Source organism: Thalassophryne amazonica, chromosome 6 (genome assembly GCF_902500255.1).
Source record: "Thalassophryne amazonica chromosome 6, fThaAma1.1, whole genome shotgun sequence".
NCBI lineage: Eukaryota > Metazoa > Chordata > Actinopteri > Batrachoidiformes > Batrachoididae > Thalassophryne > Thalassophryne amazonica.
The window spans coordinates 122,514,504-122,529,264 of NC_047108.1; the positions used below are offsets into that span (position 1 = coordinate 122,514,504).

At 42.2% G+C, this 14,761-nt stretch overlaps 1 protein-coding gene across 1 annotated transcript in view; it reads right to left on the reverse strand.

The window, feature by feature from the left end:
- Window positions 1–14,761, reverse strand: part of tti1 (TELO2 interacting protein 1) — an 88,777-nt gene that overhangs the window by 72,165 nt on the left and 1,851 nt on the right. The window contains 5 exon segments of the mRNA XM_034173308.1: window positions 1,152–1,450; window positions 3,175–3,358; window positions 3,843–4,131; window positions 4,895–5,232; window positions 6,469–7,217. Of these exon segments, the coding sequence (XP_034029199.1) occupies window positions 1,152–1,450; window positions 3,175–3,358; window positions 3,843–4,131; window positions 4,895–5,232; window positions 6,469–7,194 (1,836 nt within the window). The 5' untranslated portion in view covers window positions 7,195–7,217.

Consider the following 14,761-nt stretch of genomic DNA (forward strand, 5'->3'; position numbering starts at 1 on the left):
GTGTAATTTTATTTAAAGCGGTGATTCGTTTTGAAGTTATTAATTCCGAGCGGACTCTGTCTCCACAGAGAGCCGTGCAGCGTTTCAAGCTGTGTCAACGGAATGGAGGACAATTCTCGTTTCTTGACTGCAACAAGGGGAGGTGATGGTCTAGTGGTTAAGGTGTTGGGCTTGAGTCCAGAAGATCATGGGTTCACTGGAAAATCACTAAGAGCCCTTGGGCAAGGCCTTTAATCCCCCATTGCTCCCGGTGTGTAGTGAGCGCCTTGTATGGCAGCACCCTGACATCGGGGTGAATGTGAGGCATAATTGTAAAGCGCTTTGAGTGTCTGATGCAGATGGAAAAGCGCTATCTAAATGCAGTCCATTTTTTTTTTTTTTACAAGACAAGAATCCCAGTTAGTGACTTACATCCACACAAAAGTGACACACGGTATATTAATGGCTTTGAGAGGGGTTAAGAAGTGGACTTGCCGTTTCTGAAGAGCAGCGAATCAAAGGACCAACTAACTAGTGGATCGAAGCATTGCTTCAATGGCTCACGCTTCAAAGTGGAGTCGCGCTGCAGAAAAGGTTGATTACAGAGCCGCTGCAGACCAAACCCTGAATATCCGTAAGACTTTATTTGTACGTCCGTATGACTCTGAAACTCTGAAAAATCTGTATAATTTACGGACAATCCGTATAGGCTGACATGTATGGAATTACTCACAGAAAAATACAACGTGCAAACGATGGAACTGGATTAAGAATGGGAATAACCCTGTTGTTGTATCTGAAGATTTGTGGACGTTCATGCTAGATTTTACGGTCGCAAATTGAGTTTTACCGGTGACGCGTGAAAATTGCAGGGTTAATATTAAGACACTGGGCTACTTAAGAGTTTTGCACAGTACTGCACTGTGCTGTTCATTTAAACCAGATGAACACTGTAACTGGACAAACTTCTTTTAGAAATTTACATAAATTTGTAAGGAACCAAAAGCAGTCAGGCAACGGAGGACGCTAAATTTGAACTTTATATTTTTTTGATGTGAAGCGCGATGCTGTAAAAAAGTAAAACCCGGATCCCTGTTTAGTTGCAGTACTGATACTGCCATTATACTCATATTTAAGAATTTATACTTGCGGTACTTATATTGTTTGCTCACCTGTTGGTCCTGTTGATCTCTGTCACTCTCCTCACTGACAGTCATTAAGTGCCAGTTGTTCAGACTTGTATATTCTTCCATGACAGACACGACTGCAGCCTTAAGGTCATCTTTGGTGGGCGGAGCCAAGCGGCTCCAATGTTCTCCATTCAAACTCTGACCTTCTGTTGTCACGGAAATACTCCCAGCACCCCTGATAATCTCATTCAGCACCATAGCAGCTTGTTTTCTGTAAACTGAAGACTGACGGTAAAGATCCAGGAAGTGGTCTGTCAGGAGGTATATGTTCCCGTAGTAACCTACAGACAGACAGGAAACAAATGTATGATTTATTGTAACACAGTGTCTGTTCATATACACTAATGTGTTTTTTTTTTTTTTTTACTACTGATCAAGAAGTGTTGCTGTAAAATGACAAATACTGCACTGAAATCTTCACAGGGCTTCATGCCCCATGAAGGACAATGTCCTCACACTCTTCAATGGCAGGAATATAAATCCTGAAACTGATCCAGGACAATCGCAAGTCCAGCACTCTGATTCCTCTTTCAGTTCTGCAGTCAGGGTACCCATTAATTCCACAAAGATCACAGCACCATTTGTAAAGTCATGGTCAGGAAACCGTTCTTTGCTGACAAAGGCACCTAAGGCATTGTTCCGCACAACCGAAGGTACCTCTATAAGGCCACCAATGATGCTCAATAACTTGCTGGGGATCCTGTAAATTTTCAGCATGTTCCAGGGAGCAGTCCAGTCAGCTGATTCAATGTAGCTCTTTTCAATGTTTATTTAAAACTAGCTGGGGTACCCGGCGCTGCCGGGGTTAACTTGTTTTAGACATAAGCCAAATGCCAATCATTTTAATCAAAACAATTGCCCAACATTTGTTTTTGTAATGCTGATGTCTTATAAATCTAATAGTTAATGGGCTAAAGCTTGTCCAGCAGAACTATAAGAGGTGGACTCCCCAAACTAAGTGGAAATACTTGGTTAAAAGACAAACACATTTGAAGTCCTTCATGCAGACTTTGTTTTGCAATCAAATTTATAACAAAATTACACACAAAAGGTAGGTAACAATAAATGCAAATATCAATGAATCAAAATTGAGGTAGTGGTGTATTTCACTGTTTTCACATTGCAATTTTACAAACATAAAATGAATATTCAGACAGGAAGGCAAACTGGGTTGTACAGGACAGTCAGGTGCTTAACAGTTGAGAACATAAAGTAGCTGAAGAAAGGGATTAAATAAACAGAGATGGCCAACACATATACAGGGCTGGAAATTTGAATCTGCCTGATCATACCCACAGCCTCAGCCTAAGCATGTTTTGCTGAGTGTGCTGTAGCTGTGCTGTGTGTGCTGTAGAAAGGGATTAAATAAACAGAGATGGCCAACACATATACAGGGCTGGAAATTTGAATCTGCCTGGTCATACCCACAGCCTCAGCCTAAGCATGTTGTTTTGCTGAGTGTGCTGTAGCTGTGCTGTGTGTGCTGTAGAAAGGGATTAAATAAACAGAGATGGCCAACACACATACAGGGCTGGAAATTTGAATCTGCCTGGTCATACCCACAGTCGGCTACTTGGGGGGTAATTTTCAGTTCAACTTTTTAAAAAAATGGTACCAGTTTGTTCCCCATGCCATGAGGATTCAGAATATATATAGTTTTTAGGGCTACACATTACAGTTTGGGAGTTTATCGCACATGGTACAACACTATGGTCTTACATAAATGACTATTTTGGGGGTAATTTTCAGTTCAACTTTTTAAAAAATGGTACCAGTTTGTTCCCCATGTCATGAGGATTCACAATATATATAATTTTTAGGGCTACATATTATAATTTGGAAGTTTATCCCGGACAGACAGACGTAGCCCTTTATGTATATAGATTTAGCTTAACACTTTCAATATAACCCATATATTTAATAACATATACATATCATAATATTCAGAACATATTGTCATTATAACTCAGTTCCTACATAAGCCATTTCTAAAGTACAAACACACCTAATGTCCGACAGATCTCCACGAGCACAGAGAAGATCTTCTCATCTGTGAAGTACAGGAAGTGCTTCCTCTGTACAGGTGCAGCAGAGGAATCAAGAGCACCAGAACCCATGTTCATATCAACGGTGGCAGGATAACGCCTTTCCTCTACAATGCGAACATCCATCACATCCAATTCAAGCACCTGTGCAGAAATCACAATAAGTAAACCTCAGCAAGTTCTAGTCAATGCAAGATGTGATACACGCATTCCTATTCTTAATTCCTAGTCAGCAGACCAGGGGGCACCATGAAAAAGTAGTTGGACGACCAGTATATACCGGGTTTCAATTTCAGCTGTATGCTGGACACTTAGGCCCAGGCCCAATACTCTCCCTTCACCCTACCTTCAGAAAGTGCCAAAGGGAAAAGCAAAGAGATAGTATTGGGATTGAGCCTTAATCTGAATCATCTCAGTCCACCCAGCTGTAAATGGGTACCGACCTAAGATAAAAAAAAAGTAGCCTGCGATGGACGTGTCCCAACTAGGTGGAGTTGTAGACTCTCACCTGCTTCATGTTCCAGTATGTATGGGTAGGCAATGGCCAAGAACCTGTGTAGGACTTCCTTCTACTGCTTCTATCTGTTCAGAATATCCATTCAAAGTGGACATTGTGACCGGTAGTTACCTGCATCAAGGCTTTGGAAATCCGCTCTAGATGCACAGCTGAGTTCAATACCACATGCACCAATGGACCCAAGATTTTCAAATAACCCAGAAAGACATTGAGGACAAACAACTTCTTCTGGTCATCAGAGGTCCTCATTAGTCTGGGCAGGGAGGTGGCCACAGAGTGGAGATTTTCTGACAAGACATCAGTGAAGGTCTGTGTACCACTGCTACTTCTTCCAGCATTATCAGTGCTGTTGCCACGACTCTGATTCCTCTGTGATATTTCTCTCAGAGCGACCTCACACCTAGGTGAGAAGAAGAAGAAGAAGAAAAAAAAAAAAAAAAAAGAACACAGATGGGAACATATGTTCATATAAACGTGTTACACATAAAAGGTGGTCACAGGGGGGGAAAAAAAAACATTCACAGACACAAAGCATTTCACATACACATATATCACATATCACTATCCAGCCAATAGCTCCTGGTTTCTTTTTTCTTCCTTAATTGCACTGATTCATCCTTGTTGAAACTGCTTTATGGCCCTTTTAAACCTTTGTGTGGCACAAGTGGCTGCGCAATGCAGTGGTCTCTGTGTTTCCACATCAGGAATGATCAACTGACATTCATATGCGTCATCATATCTATGTCATCCTGATATAGCCTACATGCATTCAGAATATGTAATCTTTGTGTCCTTCTTGAGTTATGGCTGTTGGAATGATTTAAGGAAATTGGCAACCTAATTAGCATATTTGTGTCACCTTGATATACAAGCATTCTGAATAAAATTCTCAATCATATATCATGCTGGGATAATGGCTGTTATATTTGTCACTACTATGCAAATATATGCACCAAACAATAAGAAATTAAATCATCTCATTTACTTCCCAGTGGGTACCTACAGTGTAAGTATAAAGCATTTGACATTCATTTTACTGCATTATGATATTCAAAAAAAATGCATCAACACAGTCACATAAGCAGACAGACAAGCAAAATGACATATGGTCCAGCATACTAAATACTGGCAGAAGATTTTTTTTTTAAAAGTACAACTCAAACCTGTCTCTGACTCTGGGCTCCTCATCACTGACTGCTCCTACCAGTGATTCCAGCAGTTGTCCTACACATTCCCCCAGTGACTGGCTACACCTGGCCAGCAGATGGTCAGCCAGCTCCACCATCTCCAGCCGAACCCTCCAGTGTTGGTGGGCCGAGGTGCATGAAATGATTTTTTTCAACAGCACAGACAGCTTCCTCGACGTGCTCTTCACCCAGTTCTGTGTCCGCTGAACCAGCAACTGTCCGATTCTCCCCAGGTGTGGAGATGGAGACTGCTGCGGCTCACTGGTCTGAAGCTGAGCGTCTTCCATTACAAGCCCCACTGTCTTGGACCATACCTGAATGATAGTTAAAAAGTATTATTACACTTTCTGAAAAAAATTCCACCTGGATTAGTCTAAAATCAAATTTACTCTCCTATGGTGTCCACAGAAAAGATAAATTACAATGTTCTCTTGTTTTTGTTTGATAACAGACTACCAAAAGCATCAGCATTAAGAGATCTTTACTGGTTATTACCTCCACCAATGAAGTTGGGAGGAGGTTATGTTTTCGCCCCCGTTTGTTTGTGAACAGCCTGTAACCCACATATTGTTATGAAATTTTCATAGAGGATTCATATCCTGATAAGCAAGAACTGAATTTTCAAGGTCATAGGGCAGAGGTGAAAGTTAGCCCATTTGGTGTACATTTCGTATTATATCTCAATCAAAAGTGCCTCAGTCACTCTCATTTTTCTGTTATGGATTTACCTACACCACAAAATTGGATGGAGGATCCAATTTTTTGTCTGTTTGTCTATCTTCCAGTTATCAGTCAGCAACCAAGTGCCAAAAAAGCAATGACAAATTGTGCATAGCAGTGATAACCATTGCTCTGTGAAAATTATCTGAAAAAGAATTCAGAAACCGAAAGAGTTGAGAAAAAGTACATGAAGTAAATACATACTCTTGACATTTGATAACTTAAGTTATGAAGTTATGAAAAGCCACTTCTAACAGGACTTTGACCTTGAAAATTTTTTCCAAGGTAAAAATTTTGTGGAAGTGGAAACTAGTGTTGGTGGAGATTTGTGTTCTATGACCGCAATGCTCTAGTTTGATTTGACATGAAATCCTGACATATTTAGGGTTGAAAATACGAGAACCAGTTCCACTTATGAGTTGGTTCCAAATTTTTCACTCCATCACAATTGTATGCGTCAGCCATTATCAATTCCTCTAATCAATGCCAAGATGTTTTTTGATAGTTCCGCATTACAAAATCAAGTGTCACAATTTCAGACATCAAACTCTGCATTTAGCAACCAGACCTTCATTTTCTCCACACAGAAAATTTATCAGGAATTGGTCCAACAACCAGAATCAATAATACGCAATTCTACTGTAACAGAATTATAATCTGTGCAAATTTTTAATGGTGAGCTATAACATTTTGCTATCACTGTAATTTCTTCACCATATCATTTCCCAATTTTTATTGATTCAATAAAATCTTAATTCCCATCCCAAGATCATCGCAAAATTTCATTAAAAAATACCCCAAGAAAAAGAAATGAGGATTAAGTACAGTACCTTGATGGCCCGGACTATGACTGCATGGCCTTGCCTCAAATCTCCTGTGATGATCCTGGCAACAGACATTGTGATCCCAGGTAAAAATGAAGCCATGGCGCAGCCTATAGTGCATCGCTCCTCTGAGGTTGGAACTATGTGCTCCTGAATGCAGTCACACTGCAGAGTCAAAGCCTGGAGGCATTTCAAAGCCGCTGTCTGTATATCTCGTGATTTCTCCTTCTCTGCTAAAGCCAGAAGCAAAGATACCGCAGCTCCCACTCCAGGCAGCATCATCGGCTCAAAGAGTTTGAAAAATATATCTCCGTAAGCAGCATGAAGCAGGGCATCCAGACACCTTAACACGGCTGACTTAAGCTCCTCAGACGTATCTGCAGGTTTCCCGGGATCAGCTGGTGAGCACAGGCAGAGAGAGAGCTCTGACAGAAGGTCACGCAGTGTCTCCCAGTTCTGAACGCATGTGTTCTCCAAAACATGGCTCATGGTCTTGGTCGCAGCCTGAACCAAATTGTCCTTGTTTGGTCCAGGCACTTTAAGAACAAATCTAAGTGGGAAGAGGATGTAGTCTTGTAGCTGCTGCAGAGTTGCATCGTTGACTTCTTTAAGCTGAAAAGCCAGCGTTTCCACATTGATCACAGTGGGTTCACGGGTTAGCAAGACGCAGACTGGGCGCAGAAAAGCAAAAGCAATTTTTGGATCATTGATAAGAACCATGGCTGGCGGCATCACAGCAAGGATCACTTCAGTGCCTGGATGGGGAGAGAGGAAAGGAAGATGTGGAGAAAAGAAAAGTTATACCAATAGGTTTGGCAAGTAAAAGCTCAAATGGTCATTCCATATGGTATACATATCTGTGGTAACACATTTAGCAAATCAAATCAATTTTTTATAGCGCCAAATCACAACACACAGTTGCCCCAAGGCGCTTCATATTGTAAGGCAAAAGCCATACAATAATTACAGAAAAACCCCAACTGTCAAAACGACCCCCTGTGAGCAAGCACTTGGCGACAGTGGGAAGGAAAAACTCCCTTTTAACAGGAAGAAACCTCCAGCAGAACCAGGCTCAGGGAGAGGCAGTCTTCTGCTGGGACTGGTTGGGGCTGAGGGAGAGAACCAGGAAAAAGACATGCTGTGGAGGGGAGCAGAGATCAATCACTAATGATTAAATGCAGAGTGGTGCATACAGAGCAAAAAGAGAAAGAAACACACAGTGCATCATGGGAACCCCCCGGCAGTCTAAGTCTATAGCAGCATAACTAAGGGATGGTTCAGGGTCACCCGATCCAGCCCTAACTATAAGCTTTAGCAAAAAGGAAAGTTTTAAGCCTAATCTTAAAAGTAGGGAGGGTGTCTGTCTCCCTGATCTGAATTGGGAGCTGGTTCCACAGAAGAGGAGCCTGAAAGCTGAAGGCTCTGCCTCCCATTCTACTCTTACAAACCCTAGGAACTACAAGTAAGCCTGCAGTCTGAGAGCGAAGCGCTCTATTGGGGTGATATGGTACTATGAGGTCCCTAAGATAAGATGGGACCTGATTATTCAAAACCTTATAAGTAAGAAGAAGAATTTTAAATTCTATTCTAGAATTAACAGGAAGCCAATGAAGAGAGGCCAATATGGGTGAGATATGATCTCTCCTTCTAGTCCCCGTTAGTACTCTAGCTGCAGCATTTTGAATTAACTGAAGACTTTTCAGGGAACTTTTAGGACAACCTGATAATAATGAATTACACTCAACAAAAATATAAAGGTAACACTTTTGGTTTTGCTCCCATTTTGTATGAGATGAACTCAAAGATCTAAAACTTTTTCCACATACACAATATCACCATTTCCCTCAAACAGTGTTCACAAACCAGTCTAAATCTGTAATAGTGAGCACTTCTCCTTTGCTGAGATAATCCATCCCACCTCACAGGTGTGCCATATCAAGATGCTGATTAGACACCATGATTAGTGCACAGGTGTGCCTTAGACTGCCCACAATAAAAGGCCACTCTGAAAGGTGCAGTTTTATCACACAGCACAATGCCACAGATGTCACAAGATTTGAGGGAGCGTGCATTGGCATGCTGACAGGAGGAATGTCAACCAGAGCTGTTGCTCGTGTATTGAATGTTCATTTCTCTACCATAAGCCGTCTCCAAAGGTATTTCAGAGAATTTGGCAGTACATCCAACCAGCCTCACAACCGCAGACAACATGTACCACACCAGCCCAGGACCTCCACATCCAGCATTTTCCCTTCCAAGATCGTCCCAGACCAGCCACTCGGACAGCTGCTGAAACAATCGGATTGCATAAGCAAAGAATTTCTGCACAAACTGACAGAAACCGTCTCGGGGAAGCTCATCTGCATGCTCGTCGGGATCTCGACCTGACTCCAGTTCGTCGTCGTAACCGACTTGAGTGGGCAAATGCTCACATTCGCTGGCATTTGGCATGCTGGAGAGGTGTTCTCTTCACGGATGAATCCCGGTTCACACTGTTCAGGGCAGATGGCAGACAGCGTGTGTGGCGTCGTGTGGGTGAGCGGTTTTCTGATGTCATTGTTGTGGATCGAGTGGCCCATGGTGGTGGTGGGGTTATGGTATGGGTAGGCATCTGTTATGGATGAAGAACACAGGTACATTTTATTGATGGCATTTTGAATGCACAGAGACACCGTGACGAGATCCTGAGGCCCATTGTTGTGCCATACATCCAAGAACATCACCTCATGTTGCAGCAGGATAATGCACGTCCCCATGTTGCAAGGATCTATACACAATTCTTGGAAGCTGAAAATGTCCCAGTTCTTGCATGGCCGGCATACTCACCGGGCATGTCACCCATTGAGCATGTTTGGGATGCTCTGGACCGGCGTATACGACAGCGTGTACCAGTTCCTGCCAATATCCAGCAACTTTGCACAGCCATTGAAGAGGAGTGGACCAACATTCCACAGGCCACAATTGACAACCTGATCAACTCTATGTGAAGGAGATGTGTTGCACTGAATGAGGCAAATGGTGGTCACAACAGATACTGACCGGTATCCCCCCCCCCCCAATAAAAAAAACTGCACCTTTCAGAGTGGCCTTTTATTGTGGACAGTTTAAGGCACACCTGTGCACTAATCATGGTGTCTAATCAGCATCTTGGTATGGCACACCTGTGAGGTGGGATGGATTATCTCAGCAAAGGAGAAGTGCTCACTATCACAGATTTAGACTGGTTTGTGAACAATATTTGAGGGAAATGGTGATATTGTGTATGTGGAAAAGGTTTTAGATCTTTGAGTTCATCTCATACAAAATGGGAGCAAAACCAAAAGTGTTGCATTTATTTTTGTTGAGTGTACAATAGTCCAGCCTAGAGGAAATAAATGCATGAATTAGTTTTTCAGCATCACTTTGAGACAAGACCTTTCTAATTTTAGAGATATTGCGCAAATGCAAAAAAGCAGTCCTACATATTTGCTTAATATGCGCATTGAAGGACATATCCTGATCAAAAATGACTCAAGATTTCTTACAGTATTACTGGAGGTCAGGGTAATGCCATCCAGAGTAAGGATCTGGTTAGACACCATGTTTCTAAGATTTGTGGGGCCAGGTACAACAACTTCAGTATTATCGGAAATTAAAGGAAGGAAATCAGAGGTCATCCATGTCTTTATGTCTGTAAGACATTCCTGCAGTTTATCTAATTGGTGTGTGTCCTCTGGCTTCATGGATAGATAAAGCTGGGTATCATCTGCGTAACAATGAAAATTTAAGCAATGCTTTCTAATAATACTGCCTAAGGGAAGCATGTATAAAGTGAATAAAATTGGTCCTAGCACAGAACCTTGTGGAACTCCATAATTAACCTTAGTCTGTGAAGAAGATTCCCCATTTACATGAACAAATTGTAATCTATTAGATAAATATGATTCAAACCACCGCAGCGCAGTGCCTTTAATACCTATGGCATGCTCTAATCTCTGTAATAAAATTTTATGGTCAACAGTATCAAAAGCAGCACTGAGGTCTAACAGGACAAGCACAGAGATGAGTCCACTGTCTGAGGCCAAAAGAAGATCATCTGTCTCATCAAATCATCAAATGAGTGTGAAAGAAAATAAAAGCAGATGCCTACAAATATAGACACTTTCTGGGAGCATGCAAAATTTTATTGACCATTAGGTTTGCGCACTAGTGATTAGGTTGTGCCTGGGAGCATGCACTGTTCTCAGTAACCAGTCAATCTCTTCACTGCTCGAAAGCAGCTATCCATCTACCACAGTCAAGTGAAACATGAGCATCCCCTTGGCCTTTTCCAGTTGTGGTCCTCAACACTGAAGCACCTGCATGTACGATCATGCCCAGAGAAACTTCCAAAATGCCATAGCTGATGTTGTCTCACAACACAAGTGATGCACCAAATTTGTCAGTCCAACAGTACCAAAGGATCTGCTACAAGACATCCACTAATCACCTTACATCAGTGGATAGTGTCCAAGTCTCACAACCCTCCAGTAACACAGGAAGCACTAGAACCATAAACACTCAGACCTTTGTTCTCCTGCAAAGGAACTGGCATCCCCAAACACCTCTATCTGGGGACCTCATGACTCAAGTCTGAAGACCCAGAGACATAAATGTCACAGCCATGAAAAAACATTTTGATAGTTATTTGGTCCAACTGGCAGTTGTGGCATCTTGAAATCAAATATTTTATAGTTTGTACTTTTTCAAAAATTAGACACCATTAGATGACTTTGATCAAGCCAAGCTGGCATTCATTTTGCACCATATCACATTTTCTGTGACATTGTATTTTACAGAAAGGTTTTCAAAAAAAAAAAAAAAAAAATTAATCAATCAATCAATTTTATTTATATAGCGCCAAATCACAGCAAACAGTTGCCCCAAGGCGCTTTATATTGTAAGGCAAGGCCATACAATAATTACGTAAAAACCCCAACGGTCAAAACGACCCCCTGTGAGCAAGCACTTGGCGACAGTGGGAAGGAAAAACTCCCTTTTAACAGGAAGAAACCTCCAGCAGAACCAGGCTCAGGGAGAGGCAGTCTTCTGCTGGGACTGGTTGGGGCTGAGGGAGAGAACCAGGAAAAAGACATGCTGTGAGGGGAGCAGAGATCAATCACTAATGATTAAATGCAGAGTGGTGCATACAGAGCAAAAAGAGAAAGAAACACACAGTGCATCATGGGAACCCCCCGGCAGTCTAAGTCTATAGCAGCATAACTAAGGGATGGTTCAGGGTCACCCGATCCAGCCCTAACTATAAGCTTTAGCAAAAAGGAAAGTTTTAAGCCTAATCTTAAAAGTAGGGAGGGTGTCTGTCTCCCTGATCTGAATTGGGAGCTGGTTCCACAGAAGAGGAGCCTGAAAGCTGAAGGCTCTGCCTCCCATTCTACTCTTACAACCCTAGGAACTACAAGTAAGCCTGCAGTCTGAGAGCGAAGCGCTCTATTGGGGTGATATGGTACTATGAGGTCCCTAAGATAAGATGGGACCTGATTATTCAAAACCTTATAAGTAAGAAGAAGAATTTTAAATTCTATTCTAGAATTAACAGGAAGCCAATGAAGAGAGGCCAATATGGGTGAGATATGATCTCTCCTTCTAGTCCCCGTTAGTACTCTAGCTGCAGCATTTTGAATTAACTGAAGACTTTTCAGGGAACTTTTAGGACAACCTGATAATAATGAATTACACTCAACAAAAATATAAAGGTAACACTTTTGGTTTTGCTCCCATTTTGTATGAGATGAACTCAAAGATCTAAAACTTTTTCCACATACACAATATCACCATTTCCCTCAAACAGTGTTCACAAACCAGTCTAAATCTGTAATAGTGAGCACTTCTCCTTTGCTGAGATAATCCATCCCACCTCACAGGTGTGCCATATCAAGATGCTGATTAGACACCATGATTAGTGCACAGGTGTGCCTTAGACTGCCCACAATAAAAGGCCACTCTGAAAGGTGCAGTTTTATCACACAGCACAATGCCACAGATGTCACAAGATTTGAGGGAGCGTGCAATTGGCATGCTGACAGGAGGAATGTCAACCAGAGCTGTTGCTCGTGTATTGAATGTTCATTTCTCTACCATAAGCCGTCTCCAAAGGTATTTCAGAGAATTTGGCAGTACATCCAACCAGCCTCACAACCGCAGACAACATGTAACCACACCAGCCCAGGACCTCCACATCCAGCATTTTCCCTTCCAAGATCGTCCCAGACCAGCCACTCGGACAGCTGCTGAAACAATCGGATTGCATAAGCAAAGAATTTCTGCACAAACTGACAGAAACCGTCTCGGGGAAGCTCATCTGCATGCTCGTCGGGATCTCGACCTGACTCCAGTTCGTCGTCGTAACCGACTTGAGTGGGCAAATGCTCACATTCGCTGGCATTTGGCATGCTGGAGAGGTGTTCTCTTCACGGATGAATCCCGGTTCACACTGTTCAGGGCAGATGGCAGACAGCGTGTGTGGCGTCGTGTGGGTGAGCGGTTTTCTGATGTCATTGTTGTGGATCGAGTGGCCCATGGTGGTGGTGGGGTTATGGTATGGGTAGGCATCTGTTATGGATGAAGAACACAGGTACATTTTATTGATGGCATTTTGAATGCACAGAGATACCGTGACGAGATCCTGAGGCCCATTGTTGTGCCATACATCCAAGAACATCACCTCATGTTGCAGCAGGATAATGCACGTCCCCATGTTGCAAGGATCTATACACAATTCTTGGAAGCTGAAAATGTCCCAGTTCTTGCATGGCCGGCATACTCACCGGGCATGTCACCCATTGAGCATGTTTGGGATGCTCTGGACCGGCGTATACGACAGCGTGTACCAGTTCCTGCCAATATCCAGCAACTTTGCACAGCCATTGAAGAGGAGTGGACCAACATTCCACAGGCCACAATTGACAACCTGATCAACTCTATGTGAAGGAGATGTGTTGCACTGAATGAGGCAAATGGTGGTCACAACAGATACTGACTGGTATCCCCCCCCCCCCCCCCAATAAAAAAAACTGCACCTTTCAGAGTGGCCTTTTATTGTGGACAGTTTAAGGCACACCTGTGCACTAATCATGGTGTCTAATCAGCATCTTGGTATGGCACACCTGTGAGGTGGGATGGATTATCTCAGCAAAGGAGAAGTGCTCACTATCACAGATTTAGACTGGTTTGTGAACAATATTTGAGGGAAATGGTGATATTGTGTATGTGGAAAAGGTTTTAGATCTTTGAGTTCATCTCATACAAAATGGGAGCAAAACCAAAAGTGTTGCATTTATTTTTGTTGAGTGTACAATAGTCCAGCCTAGAGGAAATAAATGCATGAATTAGTTTTTCAGCATCACTTTGAGACAAGACCTTTCTAATTTTAGAGATATTGCGCAAATGCAAAAAAGCAGTCCTACATATTTGCTTAATATGCGCATTGAAGGACATATCCTGATCAAAAATGACTCAAGATTTCTTACAGTATTACTGGAGGTCAGGGTAAGGTTCAGGGTCACCCGATCCAGCCCTAACTATAAGCTTTAGCAAAAAGGAAAGTTTTAAGCCTAATCTTAAAAGTAGGGAGGGTGTCTGTCTCCCTGATCTGAATTGGGAGCTGGTTCCACAGGAGAGGAGCCTGAAAGCTGAAGGCTCTGCCTCCCATTCTACTCTTACAAACCCTAGGAACTACAAGTAAGCCTGCAGTCTGAGAGCGAAGCGCTCTATTGGGGTGATATGGTACTATGAGGTCCCTAAGATAAGATGGGACCTGATTATTCAAAACCTTATAAGTAAGAAGAAGAATTTTAAATTCTATTCTAGAATTAACAGGAAGCTAATGAAGAGAGGCCACTATGGGTGAGATATGCTCTCTCCTTCTAGTCCCCGTTAGTACTCTAGCTGCAGCATTTTGAATTAACTGAAGGCTTTTCAGGGAACTTTTAGGACAACCTGATAATAATGAATTACAATAGTCCAGCCTAGAGGAAATAAATGCATGAATTAGTTTTTCAGCATCACTCTGAGACAAGACCTTTCTAATTTTAGAGATATTGCGTAAATGCAAAAAAGCAGTCCTACATATTTGTTTAATATGCGCATTGAATGACATATCCTGATCAAAAATGACTCCAAGATTTCTCACAGTATTACTAGAGGTCAGGGTAATGCCATCCAGAGTAAGGATCTGGTTAGACACCATGTTTTTAAGATTTGTGGGGCCAAGTACAATAACTTCAGTTTTATCTGAGTTTAAAAGCAGGAAATTAGAGGTCAT